The following is a 20,106-nucleotide window of genomic DNA, read 5'->3' as shown; positions in this document are numbered from 1 at the left end:
GCTTATCCACCTGTGGAAGTTGATAGTTTTCAGTCTCCACTTCAAAATAACGAAGCCAGTAGTCTGAGGTCTGCCAAAGCAACATGTATTTAATAGTAGCTCGTGGGTGCGCATGAATCATAGCTCTCAGGTGGCTATGACCAGAGTGGACAATTTTCATTGTTCTGCAAGGGTTTTTATACAGCGAGCTGGGGCTGTGCAAAACAGTTACAGAATGAACAATCCGGGACTAGATACCACGGTTAAATTTGTTTGAGATCTTCAATGACTAACATACAATGTATACAATGGAACAAACAAGCACAAACCTTCTCAGTGGATATTGCTGGGTCTTCAAGACTTTGACAGATAATGACACAAATGAGCATAAACATATACAAGTTGACATTGCTTGTTTCTTCTCCTATAACTGCAAAAAATTGAACAATTAAGCATGAATTAGCCTCAGACGGGCAAAAGGCAGGTATGTCAATACCAGATGTGCAAAGACAGGAGCAGAACAAGTTTGTTTGTGCTGACTTGAAAACACATCAGCAAGGCACCAAAGGTTATGATCAGAAACATTCAGGGAATTACACATGGTAGAACTGATGTTCAGAACAACGAATTAAAATACGTTATTCACACTCGACCCTTAGAATATTAGTTCTGAACATTTCAGTATCATTTTAATCCAAAACAGTGTGTGCTCAGCTGCATCATATACTATTCTTTGCTGGAGAATGAGTGTTCATCTATTTACATTAACATATACTTCCTCCTTTTGAACCATTATCATACTGGTCTGCTGCTTGAGTGTTGGAGAGGGGCAGCAAACTGTTGCCAGAAGGCCCCAGCACATTGGCAGGCATTGTGCGCATAAACTACATCCTAATACTACATCCCCTAGTATAACCACTATCATTAGTAATTTCCAACCCCAACTGGTGAAGAATGAGGTAATACGATCCCAAAGGGAGAAAATATCTTCTTTGGCAAACGCATGTACCTGTTGTACTATTTTATGCATGTTCTCAATAGCCTGTTGTATGTTTTTGGAATTAACCAGGATATAAAGGCAGCATTCGGTATGCAGGACCTTACATACTTGCGTTCTACAAGCAGCATATCTAAAACCATGCGTTTCGGAGAACCATGGAATGCATAGCGGTCATTTCAACTGTTATGTTTTCTAATGCTGACGTAGTTTCATATAAGGTGGCCTCTAGTAATTGTCCCAATCGTCTAATACAACACAAGTTCGTAGCTATAGAGCATAGAGGTAGTATTCCTAACCCAAAGCCATAAGCTTCCTGTCCTGCAGCATCTGTCTAATCTATTGGAAAAATATTTGAGGAATCCCACTTGTGATGACCAAGGGAATTCTGTAATTTAGTGAACCCAATGTCAGTGGAAATCGCTTGAATATGAGGGAGAGCCAATCCCAAGTAGCAGGATCCCCCCACCCTGGTGTCAGCCAGGGGTAGGCCTTGGAACCACATATAAAATATATACCTTCACCTGGTGGGAGGGCACGATGATTATGAACAACACTCAATCAATCAATCAATCATTCAATCATATTGTTTGTAAAGCGCACTACTCACCTGTGAGGGTCTCAAGGCGCTGGGGTGGGGTGGGGAATGCTGCTACTGCTCGAAAAGCCAGGTCTTGAGGAGTTTTCTGAAGGTCAGCAAGTCTTGGGTCTGCCGTAGGTGGATGAGGAGGGTGTTCCAGGCCTTGGCGGCAAGGTGAGAGAACGATCTGCCGCCGAAGGTCGCTCTTCGGAAGCGGCGGACTGTGGAGAGGGCGAGGTCGGCGGAGCGGAGCTGGTGGGTGGGGGTGGAGAAGTTGAGTCGTCAGTTGAGGTACATTGGTCCGGTGTTGTGAAGCGCCTTGTGTGCGTGGGTGGGGAGCTTGAAGGTTATCCTCTTGTTGACCGGGAGCCAGTGCTGGTCTCTCAGGTGGGGTGTAATGTGGCTGCTGCAAGGGATGTTGAGGATCAGGCGTGCAGAAGCGTTCTCGATGCGTTGGAGCCGTCTCAGGAGTTTGGTGGAGGCTCCTGCGTAGAGGGTATTTCCGTAGTCCAACCTGCTACTGACAAGGGCTGGGTGACCGTTCTTCTCGTTTCAGTGGGGATCCACTTGTAGATCCTGCAGAGCATGCAGAGGGTATTGAAGCAGGAGGCGGAGACTGCGTTGACCTGTTTAGTCATAGAGTGGGTGGAGTCGAGGATAACCCCTTGGTTGCATGCGTGGTCGGTGGGTGTTGGGGCGGTTCCCAGTGTGGTCAGCCACCAGGAGTCGTCCCTGGCCAAAGGGGTAGATCTGAGGATGAGGACCTCCGTCTTGTCCGAGTTCAGCTTCAGTCGGCTGTACCTCATCCATTCAGCGACGGCCTTCGTTCCTTCATGAAGGTTGGTTTTAGCGATGTGGGGGTCCTTGGCGTAGGAGATGATGTTGAGGTCGTGCCGACAGGCGACGTGGGCGAGCGGTGCCATGTAGATGTGAAACAGAGTTGGTCTGAGGGATGAGCCCTGGGGTATGCAGCAGATGATCTCTGTGGCTTCGTAGCGGAAGGGGGGAAGGCAGGTGCTCTGTGTTCTGCCAGAGAGGAAGGAGGTGGCCAGTCCAGGGCCTTCTTTTGGATCCCGGCATTGTGGAGGCGTGTTCGTAGTGTGTGGTGGCAGACCGTGTCGAAGGCGGCTGACCGGTCCAAGAGGATGAGGGCCGCCGTTTCTCCATTGTCCAGCAGGGACTTGATGTCATCGGTGGCGGCGATGAGGGCAGTCTTGGTGCAGTGGTTGCTGCGTAACCCGGACTGGGAAGGGTCAGGATGTTGTTCTCCTCGAGGTAGCAGGTCGGTTGTTCGTTGACGGTCTTCTCGATGACCTTTGACTGGAACAGGAGCAGGGAGATGGACCAGAAGTTCTTGAGGTCCTTGGGGTCCGCCTTGGGTTTCTTGAGTAAGGCGTTGATCTCTGCGGGCTTCCAGCTCTCCGGGAAGGTTGCTGTCTCGAAGGAGGTGTTGATGACTTTCCGGAGATGGGGTGCGATGGCTGCGCTGGCTTTGTTAAAGATGTGGTGTGGGCATGGTTCTGACGGAGATCTGAAGTGGATGGTGTTCATTATCTTGATGGTGTCGTCCTCATTGATGTTGGTCTAGGAGAGCAGGCGGTTGGTGCGGATGGTGGTCATGGGGGCGGAGGACTCAGTGGTTGTCGGGGCAGTCATGGCGTTGAAGCTGTCATGGATGTCAGCGATATTGTGGTGGAAGAAGGTGGCCAGCGAGTCGCACAGGTCTTGCGAGGGTGGGACGTCATTGGTGTTGGAGCTGGGGTTGGAGTTCCTTCACGATGTGGAAGAGCTCTTTGCTGTTGTGCACGTTATTGTCTAGGAGGCCCTTTTGGCAGATCTGATGCTGTGATGGTGTCTGCGGGTGGCGTTCTTGTGGCCTGCGTGGCTGTCCGGTGTTCGTTCATGGAGCCAGATCTTCTCCAGCTTTCGGCAGGTTTGCTTGGAGGCCCGGAGGTCTTCAGTGAACCAGCTGGCTTTCTTGTTGGTGTGACTGTTGGAGGGTTTCTTGATCGGGGCGAGGGTGCTGGCGCAGTCGTTGATCCACTGTCTCAGGTTGCGGGCGGCGGTATCTAGCTAACATCATATGTTCAGGGTGGTAAACATTAAGGCACCAAGTCAAGGCAGATATCAAAATGCATATAATAAATGCTATAAAAGCAATTATCAATTTCTTCTTCCTCTCCATATTTCTATTTACAACAGTTCATGTTATATTTACTTTTTCCAGATTGGTCTTAGTGATGGGTTTGCCAAAGGGATGCATCTCAAAACTCAACCAAAGCTAACTTTCCTGCACAAGTTTGTCCTTTAAAGATGGCACTCTTGTGCGCCTAGCAGTTGTTGCTTGTTCTGTCCTTTCCTATCCACTCCTTTATCTTCCTTGGTCACAAATTGTAGTGGGTTACATTAGTTGGGTTGTATGTTATTGCAGGAGTGGGCACTTTCCTGATGCTTTAACCATTTCCTTCAACACACTGCTCCTTCCAGAATGGTGGTGCACTTTTCATGTGGGACAGGTGGACCCAGTTCTTGTGTCCCTCAATCTGTACTGCAGCATGGGTTGCCAGCAAGACCTGTACCGGACCTTTCCACTGTGGCGACAGGCTTGTTTTGCTTTAAAAATCTGGGTCAGCACCCGGGTCCCGGGCTTGATATCATGTACTTGTCCTTCCAGGGGTGAAGACCGTGTGTCTCTGTCCTGTTAGCCAATTGTAGATAGACAGTTAGTTCTTTACAGTAATCCAACAATGAAGGATGTGGCATATCACACAATCTTGATGGAGCTACAAACCCATAGACATTGGCTGGCCTACTCATCACCAATTCATAAGGTGATAGTCTAGTCTTTGCTATTACTGTTGTTCTCATGGAGAGAAAGGCATCCACCAAACTTAGTTCATTAGATGCACAAATTTGTTTTTGAGTGCTCCATTGCAGCAGTCCACAAGTCCTGCAGGTGTAGGATGATAGACTGATTGGAATTCGTGCTTGACACCTAGACCCATACAGACTAAGCCATTATTTCATCAGAAAAATGTGTACTCCATTGTCACTCTAAATGGTCCGGGTCAAGCCGAACCTGGGAAAGTATTCTTTTAAAAAGTACCAACGCTGTGTGGTCTTTTAAGGAAAATGCCTTCACCCAATTGTTAAGACTGCATATGATAACTGGCAAATATCACTTCGCATTGCTTTAGGGGATCTGGATAAAAACACAATCTATAAACATTCAAATGGATATTCTAGCATGTGAAAATGACTCTTTGGGACTGCAATTTCTTTTCGCACATTGTGCTCAGCACAAATTATACAATTCTTTAAAAAATGTAGAGCCACTTTTCTGATGGTATTGTTTTCCCATATTCTTGAAAGGGTGTTTACTATCCAGTCTGTTCCACCATGAGCTGATCCATTTGTCATCGGGACCATTGCCAAAATAAAACTCTGGTAGAATCCATCTATTTCCCTTTGAAACTTACATCCATGCCTGATAGTGTTGGCCAAACACATATTCCTTTTCCTTCCACTTTTTCATTTCTTCCTCATCTACCAAATTTTGTACTTCTTTTACTCCTGCATAAGGATCATATTCCTTCCCTTTATTATCAGTCCCCTCTACCATATACATCAATGACTGTTCTGTCAAGGCAGTAGTCCTTGCTGTTTCATCTGCAAAAGCATTTCCTTGACCCACGTCATCTATCACTTTCTTGTGTGCACTGCATTTAATGAAAGCTAATCTTTTAGGCACAGTGATAGCATTCAGAAGTCTAGAAATGAGATGTCCATGCTGTATTTTAGCTCCACTAGAGTTAATAAATCCTCTTTCAGCCCATAGGTGGCCAAAGTTATGGGCCATGCCAAAGGCATACTGGCTATCAGTGTATATGTTTACCTTTAACCTTTCTGACAGTTTACATGCTCTAGTTAGCGCTATCACTTCTACAGCCTGCACTGATGTCTGTTCTGTTCTACATATTGCCACCACAGTACAATTAGTGGTTATTGCATAGGTGACTGAAATAGTTCCATCCGGTTTCTTTAGACAAGGCACATCTACAAATTAAGTGCCATCAACAATTGACATTGGTACAGCCACCAGATCCACTCAACCCTTTGTCTCAGTTTCAGTAACAATCACACAGTCATGTTGTACTTCATCCTGTTCCAAAGGAAGAGGCATAAGAGTGGCTGGCTTTATTGTGGTACATCATTCTAGAGTGACATTTGGGGCCACCAGAGTCCATTCATGTTGTGTCTTTCTTGCATTAGTTAAATGTTGCATTTTTGTTTTGTTCAATATTATATCAACAGAATGTCTCATGTCCAAAAGTAATTGAATCTGCCTGTTTTTGTGCTGCTGCCACTGCAACAATATTTTGGAGCCACTTTGGCAGGCCTCTCACTACCAAATCCAATTTTGAGAATAAATAGCTGCATGGGCCTTTTCTTCTCTCCTGGGCTTTGTGTTAGTACAGCAAAAGCACAGTCATCTTTTCAATGCAGAAATAAAGAAAAGTGTTTAGTATAGTCAGGGGTACCCAAAGCAGGTGCATTACAAAGAGCTTCTTTCAAGGTGTGAAAACTATGTTGATGTTCAGGATGCCATGGTACTGTGTCTTTGTGCATTAAGGACAGTAAAGGTTTTGCTATTTATTTGGTACCCATAGTTTACAGAATGAAACCATGTCTAGAAAGGCACGTACATCTTTTTGTGTGGTAGGCTGAGTTATGTCTTTCGATTATCTTAATGCGCTCAGGTGACAGTCTACTCTCCCCTTTCAGCAGGAGGTGACCTAAGTAGTTGACGTCCTGTTCACAATATTGTAATTTTTATAGTAGCACCTTATGTCCATTTGAAGCTAAGAATTCTAGTACTTTATCTGAAGCGTTCTTGCAATCCTCTTAATATTCTGCTGCTGTTAGTATTTCATTAGCAAGAACAACACAGGGTCGTGGCTCTGACCCAGTAAGGCTAAGCCCAATGTGACAAAAGAACAACACAACTGTCAATACTGGATTTTACTTTCTACTATTTATATTGACCTTTATGAATAAAGCATACCGGTCCGTATTTTATTTACCGTCACTAGTTTATTGAGTCATTTTTTCATTTTTTTCTAGTGAGACCTTATTACTTCAAAAGTATATCAATCATTTAAGTGCATGTACAAACAGATATAAAACAATATATTTCAATGCAACAACATTTAAATATACATTACATTTATAGATTTAAAGCACATCCATCACACATTCACAACCATCCATTCTTAACTCACTCATACATACAAAAGAACCACAAGGAACATTATTTTGGGCCTAATGTAAAAAAATAAGTCATTCGTCCATGTGAATGATATTATACTTTGTTATTTTGTCATTAACTGACCGAGGGCACCATAAAGGAGATAGCCTGCTACTAAGGACTGCTGTTATCAATAATGCAGCAGGTGTAGTTGCATTGAGTCCAAGAGTTTGAGCGGCTTACAACACCCCAATTATGGGGAGAAGTATTTTTGGGACCATACATGTTTTTGTTTGATGCATTTGCTGTTTTATAAGTATCATACTTAGTGTGGTGTAAGAGCTACAGAAACAGTACTCCTGAAATCATATCATAAGTGCCATCCCTTGCACACATATACAAAGAATTACCAGCTGCACATTTCTTTCATATCTCACATTTGAGAACTACAAACCGATATCAATTCAAGTTTGTAAGGTATACTTTGTTCATACCTATTTTATTTCGTTATTTTTTAAGAGTTTCTGTATTATTTCATCAAAGAAAAAACAATATACGTACTTATTTACAATTTATACAGGACAACATATATACTCTAGAACATTTCAACAATATATAGAAATAGAATTCATCACATAGAGACAATTTCATCAACAGACATCAATTATTGTGGGGTGCCCTAACTTGACACCAAGTTCATTTCCTGTCCATTACAACTTATTGCAAGGAAAAAAGTAAGAAATACTCTAAGCAACAAATCATTCCAAAAAGACCACACATGAATTAATTGGTCTAAAAGACTTCCAAGTCAATTGCTTTTCAATGTGCCAACGCGTTTCGATCCCTCTCACGTCAATTTTCAGGTTCTCATCAGGGCTCTGTTCTTAACTTGTCTGTTTTCCAGCAACAATCGGTCCACAGATTTACTTTCTTTTGTATGAGGGAAGGATGTCCTTCTATTCTGCTACATGCCTTCAGCGTTTCTTGCACAAGCAGTCCTCTTATTGCGTGGCTTGCACCTTATATTTTCTTTTTCTAGGGTTGTTTTCCTTTCCTGTTCATTCTTTAGTTTAGTGCTCACTAATCCTGACGCGTTTCGAACCCTCTCACGTCAATTTTCAGGTTCTCATCAGCGGTCTGTTCTTAACTTGTCTGTGGGATGTATATAAAAACGAGATTGTTTTAATTAACTACTCTTCCTAATAGTGTCCCATATCTATGCTTAACTCATTATGGTTGTACCTGTTTTCCAGCAACAATCGGTCCACAGATTTGCTTTCTTTTGTATGAGGGAAGGATGTCCTTCTATTCTGCTACCTACAATGAAAGTGTGAAGTTTCGTCACTCTATGTAGGGGCTAGCAGCTAAGTGTCACAGATGCCTAAGCATTTTCTTGGACGTACCTGCCTTCGGCGTTTCTTGCACAAGCAGTCCTCTTATTGCGTGGCTTGCACCTTATATTTTCTTTTTCTGTTGTTTTCCTTTCCTGTAATTAACAAATTCTTTAATGAGTGTTTAAACAAAATTTTGCGTTCCTAGCACGGTTACACTGATAAAAGCATACCTGTTCGTTCTTTAGTTTAGTGCTCACTAATCCTTTCCTGGTTATTCAGCCTGTTTTAGGTGGGCGTTTTAAACATTGGGCCGCCGGTTTTGCCAACATCTAAATTGAAAACCATGCAGAATCGTTTAGGGAAAATAATTCTATTTTTAAACCGATTTAGTCATATTTGCGCTTGCCCTGTCCACGGTACATACCTAGCGGTGGGTTTGCGGGAACCGCCGATACTTTGTGTTAGTAAACGCGCAATAGTCAGCGTCTTTTTCATGGGGCCATTATCTGTAAAAAGGATGGTATTTTAAAATGAAACGGGTCTACACTCCGAGTTTTTTAAATACAGGGAGACAGGTTTGGCAGCAGCTTACCTGTTTTAACAGCTTCTTTATGGGTCCCCCCTTTAAGTTCCTTCAGTCACTTCACTTACAGTTTCTTTCTCAGAAGGTAGCTTTTATATTAGACATCACAACACTTAGACATATTAGTGAGCTCCAGGCTTTTACATTAGAAGAGCCTTTCTTTCATGTAAATAGAGATAGGGTGGTCCTTCTTGCCATCCCTAAATTTCTTCAAAAGGTGGTTTCTCCTTTCCACCTTATCCAGTCTAGAGAACTTCCAGCTTTCTTTCCACAACCTGACTCAGTTGCAGAAAGGGCTGTTCATACCTTAGATGTCAAATGGGCCCTAATGTACTATATAGATAGAGCAAAATCCATTTAGAAAAAAACTAAGCAATTGTGTGTTGCTTTTTCGGAACCGCATAAAAGAAAGGCCTTATCAAAATCAGGCATAGCGGATGGATAGTCAAATGCATCCAAATTTGCTATGCGGAAGCTAAAATAGTTTTTTCCTGTTCCCCCTAGATCACATTCCACCAGAAATAAAGGGGCTTCTATGGCCTTACATGGGAACATCCCAATCACAGACATTTGTAAAGCAGCTCCTTGGTCTACAGCACCCACTTTCACAAAACACTACTATGTAGATATATTAGCTTGCCAGCATGCAAAATGTTGGCCAAGCTGTACTACATACCCTTTTTCAGTCTTCTGCACCACCCACAGGGTAACCACCACTTAGGAAAGGACTGCTTTCAGACAAAGCACTGCATGTATATCCACAGCCAAACATGCCTAAAATGGAAACTGTTACTTACCCTATAAGCATCTGTTCTTGGCATGTAGTGCAGTAGATTCACATGCTCTCACCCTCCTCCCAGACTCATTTGGCTGTAGCACTTACCATTACTTTCTGCTTCACTTCGTGGACATCTGTCTCTATTTCTCTCTCTTTCTTGTGGCGCTCTGCCCCAGTCGTCCTCGCCTGTTGTGCATAGTACCGAAGAATTCTTTGAAGAAAAAAAACTTGCACACATTGGAGCCCAACACAAGTTGGCAGGAGTATGCACATCATGTGAATCTACAGCACTGCATGCCACAAACAAATGCTTACAGGTAACATTTTCCGTTCTTCTGCTCATCCAGTGGCATTTACTCCAATTCTGTCATATGTTGGTCATCAGTTTCCATAGCAAATTCCTATGGGGCACCTATAGAAGAACAGAAGCAAAGCTCATAACATGTTCCTTAAGTGTATTCTGTAGATGATGACACCATATGGTGATGATGGATGTGTTTTTGTTGAATCGTTTACATTTTTCAAGAGCTACAAGCAGTTATTGAGGAGGGGAAGGTGCCCCAATAGGGACCAAACCATTGTGTGATGAAATTGCAAAGTAATTGGAAAGTCATATTATTCCCCTCGAAGTCGTACTGCTGCTTTACATTGGAACACATTTGCGGAATGAATAGACTCCCCAATGTGGTGCCCACGGCAGTTTGTCAGTTTTACTTTGAGAATGTGACAGCCTCCTTGAAAGAAGAGCTGTGACAGGTATGAGCTGTGTGCCTCACATTTGTATCACAATTCTGACAAATTTCCTTTAAGTGAGCATAAGCACCAGGGCTTGACTAAGTGATAAGATTTTATTTCTGAAAATCTGGAATATGTTGCTTGAATGTTATATTTAAACTATTTTATCAGCTAGCATATGTTGTGATTTAAGATATACATTTCTAATGTGTAAAATGACAAGCGTACTATGGCCAGCTTTCATTACAATCAAACATTCCCTGAATAAAGAAACGTTTCTAACTGTTCAATTTGGCAAACATTCTTTACCCTGCAATTTTTACCCCGCATGTCTTTACCCCGAATTCTTTACTCCGAAAAAACTTTTAAAATGCAGAGCTTTACTCTGCAAACTGGTACAACGCTTTCCCCAAAGTAACGCCCCCTGGAGTTAGACTAGTAATTGCGTTGTAATGGGGAATGCGTCGTAATGGAGTGCATTGTAAAGCCCTGTGTTGTAAAATATTTTGGGGAGTGAAAGTTGCGGGGTAAAAGCATGCAGGGTAAATGCATACAGGGTAACGTCATACAACCTTCAGTTTTAAGGAAGGGTGGGTCTTTCACGGGGTCTGAACGAACCTGCCTGGTGCCGTGAAGCTGTTGTGGTCTGTGTTCCTGTAAATTTAGACGGCTTCCCTTCCCTTTGCTAGCGCTTCGTTTCCAAAAGAGACTAGTAGTTCTTGTTCTCATGTTCACATCTCTAGACAAGGATACTTAACTCACTTCAGCTCTGTTTATCCTTCCAGGAACCCTACCCTACGATTACAAAGTGGTGATCGCCGGGAACCATGAGCTGACCTTCGATAAGGAATTCATGGCAGACCTTGTTAAACAGGACTACTACCGCTTCCCTTCGGTCTCTAAATTGAAACCAGAGGACTTTGACAATGTTCAAACACTCCTGGCAAACAGTATATACTTACAAGATTCAGAGGTGACGGTCAAAGGATTCCGAATATATGGCGCGCCCTGGTAAGTTTGTGATAAGCGTTCCTTATTGTGTAATATTCTGTAAAATAAGTATTTTCTGCGGAGCTGAGTGCTGCTTTTGTGAATGGCTTTGGTGGACAATATCTTATGATGTGGCAGTCCTTATGGACAAAGTTGTTAATTTCATGTGAAAGACGAGAGAGAGAGAGAGAGAGAGAGAGAATGACTTTTGATACGTTGTGAGTTCAATCCTGATTTTTAGGAGAGAGTGTAAATAATGAATTTGTAATTGGTCCACATATCCATACTCTGGTTGGCCCTGTATAGAAAAGAGGCCAGACGCCAGAATAAAAGTAACCTCCATTAGCCAATCAAGTAGCTAAAAAAGAGGTACAGGATTGCAAATTAAGGCAGATTTGAGCTTGTGTATCAGAATTTTTTAAGGTATGCAAGATGTGAGCCTGCTGCAGCAAATGGTTGATTTAATACCACTGAAATTAACAGTAAAAGCTGGCACAGCAAGTCCACAAACAGCCAGAAAAATAGCCCATGCACTGACTTGTCAGACCAGCCCGTCAGGTACTGCATGATTGACCTATAAGCCAGTACAACTCTGCAGCCGCTCAATATATGCAGGGGCGTAGCTACCAGTGGTGCAACCGGCGCAATTCACCGGGGCCCAGAGGTGGTAGGTGGCCCAACAACAGCAGTCCCTTGAGCGGGCACCTAATTAACCGTGCTGGAGTTACAAAGCTGAATGTGGAAAGAGCATTAACGATAGTTTCCTACCTTCCCTCTCATGCCTTGCACTCAAGTAACCAACTTATTTTTGCAGTTCTGAGAGTCAAATGTACTTAGATGGGCTGCTGCTCCTTATCGAATCTGGGACCCAGGTTATGCAACTTCCTCCCAGAGACGCTGTGCTTGCCTATCTGCCTTTTGCAAGGAACAAAAAACCTGGCTTTTTTAAGTCTCTAAAAGCTGCTCTATCTGTCCCCTACGCACTAGAAAACTCTCCAGGTAGCTATGCGCTATACAAGAACGCCATAATAATGTGAAATGAAAGGTTGTAGGATGCTGTTTTCTTTTTAAACACAACAAAATGTAAACATAAATGAACTGTACATATTTTGTGTAATAAACAGGAAAGCACAAATTAAGCTATTTTTCATCATTCTAAAGTCCCATTGAAAAAAAAAGATTTTAATAGGATCAAAACAAATCAAGACACTTTACTTAGTGATGCGCAAATGACAAATATTTGCTGATGCACATTAACGGTTGTGCGCTGTGTAGTTTTACCAGTAAAATTGTATGTCTGTGCAAATTTAGCGGTCATTTAAATGGAAAATGTGCTGTCTTTTAATGTCAGTGGCTACCACACCATGCTTTAGTAAAATATTTTTGACTGTGTGTTCCTAAATGCTGCAACATCTACATATTACACCCCTGCCATGCTGAGTGGGCATGGTTTATTTGCAACACTTGTTACTTGTGTGATGCTTGGATTTTTCAGAATCCCTATGAGTTCAGTGATGTAACATTCGTGGCAACACCACTAGTCTGAAAATTGTTCCAGTGTTATTGCCTACTAGGGCCACAGAAGCTCCTCCTGCACTGGGAGCTTGCTGTTATCTCCGTCCGATGCCCTCAGCTGCAGGAGTTAGACTCTAAGCTGCAGAATATGAATAACAGAAGCACCTGCAGGGTCATTATGAAGGACTCATTGTGTGTGCATTGAATGGCTGAGCGGTGCACAAGCTCACTTTTGCAAATGCAGAGTGTACCATACGGCCTTGGCTTCCTGATACCAGCAGAGGTCAAAGTAGAAGTCATGCCCATACTTCTGGGTGGCTTCTGGAGTCAAGACAGTCACAGTAATCACTGCACTCACCCAGACGGATAGAGGGCAGACGATGGCATTTAGCAAAAGAACATAGACTTATTAAGGACAGAGTGCTGGATCCTGGAATATGAATGATTTGAGCGTTGTTTGTTTCATTTTATGATGAACAATGTGCAAGTAATTTTAAACAACTTCTTGGAGTAGCTAATGCACAATTCCTCCTTACTAAAACCAGATGTAGGAATAGATATTCTTCTGAAATACGTGGAAGCTGACCAGAATCTTGGACAACAAGATGTTGCTCCCCAGAGAAGCAAGATAATGAGAGAGGTGGAACTCTAGTAACTGGTGTACACATTACGGGTGTAGAGTTGGGCAAGCTAACCACTTTACCGGGAGAGCCGAGTTAAGGGTCTGTTTTGGTTCTAAGAGCCCAGGAATGAGCTGAGCCATGGGAACATTTGGCATGGAAATATTATTCAAAAATATGATAAAATGTCTTCAGCAATCAATCATTAATGTTTCTTTGCAATCATTTTTCCTCAGTACTTTAAATTATATAACTCCATTTAGAGACATTTCTTATAAGTGATCATGTAAAAAAATTCATGATGCCAGCCCCATTACAATGAAAACACCATTAGTCCTCTCAAAGGCAAATCAGTTGTCTTGTGCACCCTATGTGTGGGTTGCATTTCTGTACTAGTACTAGGCAGGGAGCAGTATCATAGTCAAACACGAGAGATTTTTGTACAGCACACATACTCATGTATTTCAAGATTTTCTCTTACGCAATAATGAAAAAAATGGGACGCAAAACAAAATAATTGCCAAGGAGCAGGCAATTTGGTCATGTGGTGACGTGAAATGATCCCATATTATGTAGTTCAGCCACTAGATTGGTTCCCGTTCTCGCTCCTGTTTGATGTAAACGTTTAATACATTGTCTTTCCTTCTTGGTGCACGAGGGTAGAGCGTGGGTAGAAGGCAGAAGCTCAGCTCATTTTGGGCTTGAAGGCACAAATTCAGCTTGAGCTGAACCTGAGTCTAGCAACAGCTTGAGCCTTCAGTTGCTTTACCACTTATTGACTCTATTTTGGGTATTCTGTACGTGAAATAAGCTTCCAGAGTGACACCTGTTGTGTATGTGAGGATATCTTAGCTTGCTCTGCTGATGACCATCTTGTACCTGTGCTGCATGGAAGGGGAGCTTATGATGCTGCCAAATGTGGCACATTGTGTGTGTGTGTGATTCTGTCCATGTTCTCCACATGTGAGGGAAGCTTACGTTGTTCCTGATGAGATTATGTGTTCTGTGGATATGAGGGAAGTGTGTACTCCTTCCTGGTGCTGTACCTGTTTTGTGTGTGGAAATATTGCTATGCGTGTGAATCAAGCCTGCACTCATACACTCCAGTGCCTCTTTACTTTGTGCCAAATTTACAATGCTACATCTTCATTAAGATCTAAGGGATGCATTAAATGCTGCTTCCCAGTGCCATTCTTTTATCGTCATTAAAAGAAGTTTGAAGTGGCCCTGTAGTACCACACTTGTTCCATGTCTTGGAAGCAAGTTTGCACTGGCCCCGGCTACCACATGTGTTCCTGGTGTTTTAATGAAGCCTTCACCGAATAGTTCTGCATTAGCATACTTGTTCCAGATGTGAATAAAACTTGCACTGGCTGGCATTGCAGTCCCATCCTTGTTCCATGTATTTATGGGAAGGTTTTGATGCTCTTGACCAGTGCTTTTTGTCTTTTTCATATGAAACATGGAGTCCCTGCGCTCATGCTCCTTGTGCTCTATCGTTTTCCATGTGTTTCAGCTCTGACCAAAAGACTGGATTAGAGAAGAGCTAATAATCAGACTGACTGTTATTCACGTATTAGTTCAGCCCTTCAAAACCGCATACACACAACTTTGCAGTGGATTAGCCGTGTTCAGCCATTGACTTCGTTTAGTAGACAACCTCTTGATATTAGAATGTCAGATAGTCTGAGTAACAGCAATTTGCATGCCTACTCTGCTCTAGAACTCAGGATATATTTATTTTAGTTCATCCCTCAGCAACTCACCTGAAAATGCATGCTGGTGATAATTGGGTAATTAGAGTACCAGCAGCCCCACCGCCAAATAAAAACCACTACTTTTCTTACACTGAGTACTAGACAGAGCACCAGGCATCACTGCTTCAAGCTCCAAAACCATGCCATCATCTTGAAACTGTGTTCTGCATACTCCATCATGTGTAACTGTTCGAAGATATCAGTGTGGAGCTTTACTTTACAAATTGTTTTATTGAAGCACTTGTCCCCCATCATTTAGTTGCCATGTTTTTTATTTATCTTTTTTCATTATTTATTAATATTTTTATGTTGGCATATGCTTGCACTCCAGAGAAAACCACCTCCTTGTTTTTTAAAAGACAAGGGAGACTTTTTTTTGCCAAAACTCTTCCTCACAAAAGTCCACAAAGATCAGACTCGAATAGTCTGCAGTGATTATCCACGTGTGACTGATGGGGGACAAGAAAACCTAGTGGACATTCAGGATTCTGTGTAACTTACTTCAAGAGACTACACGCAGAGAGGTGTGGTGCAGCAGCCAGGGCAGCAGACTTCGGAGCACAGGGTTCAGGGTTCGATCCCCGGCGGCAGCTGAGCACCATGTGACTATGGGTAATAGCTCACTTAATTTCCACGGCGGCCCCCAGCGCCTTGAGACCCGCAAGGGTGAGTAGTTCGTGCTTTACAAATACGGATTTACAAGAGCTTTGAACTACATGAGTGGACCGATGCACGAGAAAATCAACCTTTGGATCCTATGCCACCATCTGACTAACTAAACTGTGCTCCTTCCTATTGCGCAGTGTATCTGTGTGTGAGCAGTGTAATAGAGAGAGAGCATTGTTAGACATGTGCCTTGTGAATGCAGGATTACCTTTGTCTTTTATATTTGCAGAGTATGTGGTCTATAGGTAGAAAGTTGTGTCTGTATGAAAAAATATAGAGGGCACCTTAGCTAGTTTAAAAATAAGCAAAGAAAAAGACCAAATCCCAAAGTAAGAATATAGCTTCTTATATCCAAGCAATATATGAATAGGCTTACTTGAATAGGCCCGGAACAAATCAGGCCAACAAGAGGTCCAAGGGGAGAACAAGCTCACCTATTAGGGACACACAATTCCATAAAACCCAGAGAGCGGCAAAATGCTAGGATTTGTGACCATATACCCAGTGAATTGACACTTCTTTAAAACAATCTATAAATTTAACAATAGGCTGCCACTTATTTTATCCACAGACCCATCCTCAACAGATTAAATATAATCGAGTCCTGATATATCATATAATTACTATTCACCCGGTGAAAAGTTGCCACTAAATTAAGCTAAAAACTAAAATACAGCCACTTACATGTTTTCACAAAATGGCCTGAAAGAAAATCATTGCCCCAAACAAATAATGAACGCTTATTCTACAGTAGAAAAAAGAAAGAAAGAAAGGGCAGATAATGGTTTGAGTTTTAAAATACCACGCGTAATGCTGTGGGTGGAGGGATGGCACAGAAACCCAAAGTTTACCTGGTGCCTTCACAAGTGCACTATTTAGGAGTGCGCGCACTAAACTAGGGAACTCACTCGCAAGCTGGGCGTCCAAAAATAAAGATATCATGGGCGGCAGCAAGAATAAACATAGCAAAAACACAAACGCTTATGGGGCAAAAGAAATTGAAAGAGCACGTAACCAATTTGCCACTCCACAAGGTAAGGAATTTAATGTAGAATAAAATACATTGAAGCAACGGCCTTGGAAAGCGCCATGATCAGAAAAGTTGTTCAAAAGATCAACCCAAATTAGCACTGCCTGCCCAGACAGGATACCTACTTTAAGAAATTAAAATGCTCAAGCTTTGTGATTTAAAAGAACCCGTGCCAAAGAAATATGGAAAAGTGAAAAAAGAAAATTCACAAAAGGTGATTATATAAATTCCACATTGTATCAATCATTCTAATACAACATCTAAATTGCCAATGTAAATGTTCATATAAAATTTGAAGCAATTCAGTATATATCACTGTCGTATTAAATTCACCTGATTCAGACTGACAAAATATGGCACAATGTAAAGACTACATATAGTGATCAGACTGAATGCAGATGCAGAAGAATCATCAAACATGTACATCATAGCAGTATCACAGAATAGCATTCCTCCAATGTATTGCGTCCAATTCTAATACTGTCATATCTCAGGATCCAGCGACATTCAGCTCGATTAAGAATGGCCTGGGTGTCATTGGCTTGAGAAGGTGTCTTGATCAGTTCAATGAATTGCCATTCAATGTCATTCGTAGAATGATTACAGTCATGAAAATGGAAGACCATTGGGGCCGAGATGACCTTGCAAGAAAATCTGTTTTTTTTATGTTGTGACAGCCGTGAGTTTATCCTCGGTGTGGTGTTTCCAACATAAATCACATTACACAGAAACCTTATAGCATAGACATCACTTTGTTAGTAACAATTGGTATAGTCTTTCAAATTATATGTTATATCACCATGAACAGACTGCTTAGTATTGCCTGTCGATGCATACATTATGGAATTGCCAGTCTTGAAATGACCCACAACTTTATTCTATCCCTATAATGAGGCCAAATCAGATGAAGCTTTAGGAATATCAGCATGGAGCAAACAGTTCCTATGGTTTTTCCCTTTCTTAAAGGAAAACAAGGATAGGGCATTAGAAATGGCAATAGATCTAATCAGTGGCCAATGTTTTATACAATTTTGTCCGTATTCTTCTTAGCCTTGGGAGTTAATAAGAATTCCATGTGGTACGTTTCAAGGAGCACTTATTAAACCTGATGGGTTGACCCGAGCCTCTAGTTTCTTGTCCAAAACATTAGCTTCGCTAATTTAATCATCCTTGAATTTACAATTCCGTCAAATATGTAGAAACTGACCAAATGAAAGGCCACTTTTGAGGCCCCTTGGGTAATGGCTGGTGTACTGAACCAATGTATTGTGAGCGGTTGGTTTGGTGTACAAACTTGTTGCTAGTTTTCCTTCACAAGTAACAATAGTGAGATCCAGAAAGTCAATGGAACTATTGCTAAAATGTGACATGAATTTAAAGTCAGTAGGCAAAGAATTTATCCAATGTAAGAATTCAGTAAGCAAAGTATGGTCAGCAATCCACATAAAGCAAAATCATCTATGTATCGTTTCCACAGACTTATATTCTCAAAGAAAAGTTTTGTGTCCAGATCTTAAATGTATCTCCTCACAAAATCATCAAACAAACAGAAGTGCACAGTTGTGGGCATAAGAAACCCCATAGATGTCTCTTTATCCGCATATAAAAGTGCCCACCAAATTTAAAATAACACATAAGAGAAACATTCAGTAAGTCAATTATAAATTCAGTAGGTAAAATCACAGAGATGGGGTGGTTATCCAGGACATCTCTTATGATGCTGATCCCTTAGGCCTGCGAGACGTTAGTATATAAAGAATCCAAACCAGCAATTCATTATCAGCATTGAAACATGTGTCCTCTATTTGGTTAATTATATCACCACTGTCACAAACATATCGCTTAGTATGTTTTACAAAGTCATTGATGAAAAAATCAGTATAACTGAGAGGCGCAAGGACAGAGCCACAGCCAGACACAATGGGTCTTCTGGGCGGCCATTGCTGATCCTTGTGAATTTTCAGAAGAGTGTACAAAATCTATGTCCTAGGTTATTTAGAGCTGAGCAAATCAAACTTATGAGGACTTACTTTGTTTCTCTGTACGTGGCAACTATTGTACTCATAATATTGTCTCTGTATGATTTGGTCTCTCGAGCTTTTGTTAATAAAAAGATTTAAAAAAGAAAAACCTATGAGGACTTAAGAATCCGTTATCTTTTCTTTTCAATGTGTTGTTTCCTATTCTTTTCTGGATGTGTAACAGGGGACTACCCCTATGAAGTAAATAGTGATTAGGATGAAGTAGTTGATGTAGGATCTCCTCTTTGTAAGCAGCCACTTTCTGGACCACTATCTCCTCCCACCCTTGTCAACTATGCCCCCCTACCCTTGTCATCAGGTTTTATTATTATGGCCTTGTTCTCTCTCAGAGCTAACAAAGCCTGTCTTTCTTCCAAAGTTAAGTTATATGGAATATGGTTATGCTTTTCTTTAAGACTGGTAACCTCCTTGAGTACCACAGTTTCAACAGCCAGAGGTTCTACTGTTATTTTGATACGTGCAGAATTAAAAGTAGAGAGGGGCCTCAGTTTAGTAGGTTTAAAATATTCACTAGGGCAATCATTTCTGAAAAAAGATTGAGTCTGAGTTTGCAGAAAAACTGTAGTAACTCAAGTTTTATGTAAAAAATGAGTCCACTCTGTAGGTACAAAACACAGACCGTTGCTTTATAAAGAAACCTCAACAGATGCCAACATTATCTGACAAGTTGATTTTAGGAATAAGCTCAGAAGGATTATCATCAGTTATTGTGGAGGTCCCAACTGGTAAAACGTTCTCCTTGCTTGTCTCTCCCCTTGTTGGAAATTCCAATTTTGCGCACGTCTGCGGCCCCTTCCCCTCCAGGTGTCTGTTGTTGACCAGTGCTAGAGCCCTCCACAGAACTTCCAGGGGATTCTGAGAAAGCAATCACTTTCTGTTTGTTTAATCTAACCCATGGTCTTGGGTTGCCAATATAAGGGTGAACTTTCTCCTGGATAAAGTTGATGTCCTTCTGAATGAAATTTAAAGTAGTCTAATTCCCTTTCTCAATCACAGATTTGGCATAAACTATTTATTGCCTTCCAAAATTTTCTTTTCTAATTCAGCAATGATCTCAAGTTCCTTCTTGATATGTTCCATCCATCCTGTGTCAATGCCTAAAACTAGCCAATGACGAGAACATATGACAGCAATATGACTAAAGCTTTTGCAGGATCTACAGTCATTGGTGAAAATCACAGGTACACTTCAGACTTCTAATCCTAATGGAATTGTATCAGACTTTAAATATTCTGTCTTCATCAATGTGTGG

At 41.8% G+C, this 20,106-nt stretch overlaps 1 protein-coding gene across 1 annotated transcript in view; it reads left to right on the top strand.

The window, feature by feature from the left end:
• MPPED2 (metallophosphoesterase domain containing 2) overlaps nt 1–20,106 on the top strand; it is a 699,046-nt gene that overhangs the window by 386,120 nt on the left and 292,820 nt on the right. The window contains exon 4 of the mRNA XM_086955812.1: nt 11,020–11,245. Coding sequence (XP_086811938.1) covers nt 11,020–11,245 — 226 coding nt within the window. The remainder of the gene's footprint in view (nt 1–11,019; nt 11,246–20,106) is intronic.

This window comes from Lissotriton vulgaris, chromosome 2_1, assembly GCF_964263255.1.
Source record: "Lissotriton vulgaris chromosome 2_1, aLisVul1.2, whole genome shotgun sequence".
In the NCBI taxonomy this organism is placed as follows: domain Eukaryota; kingdom Metazoa; phylum Chordata; class Amphibia; order Caudata; family Salamandridae; genus Lissotriton; species Lissotriton vulgaris.
Note: the sequence above shows the minus strand (reverse complement) of the source record. Positions and strands in the feature narration are given on the sequence as shown.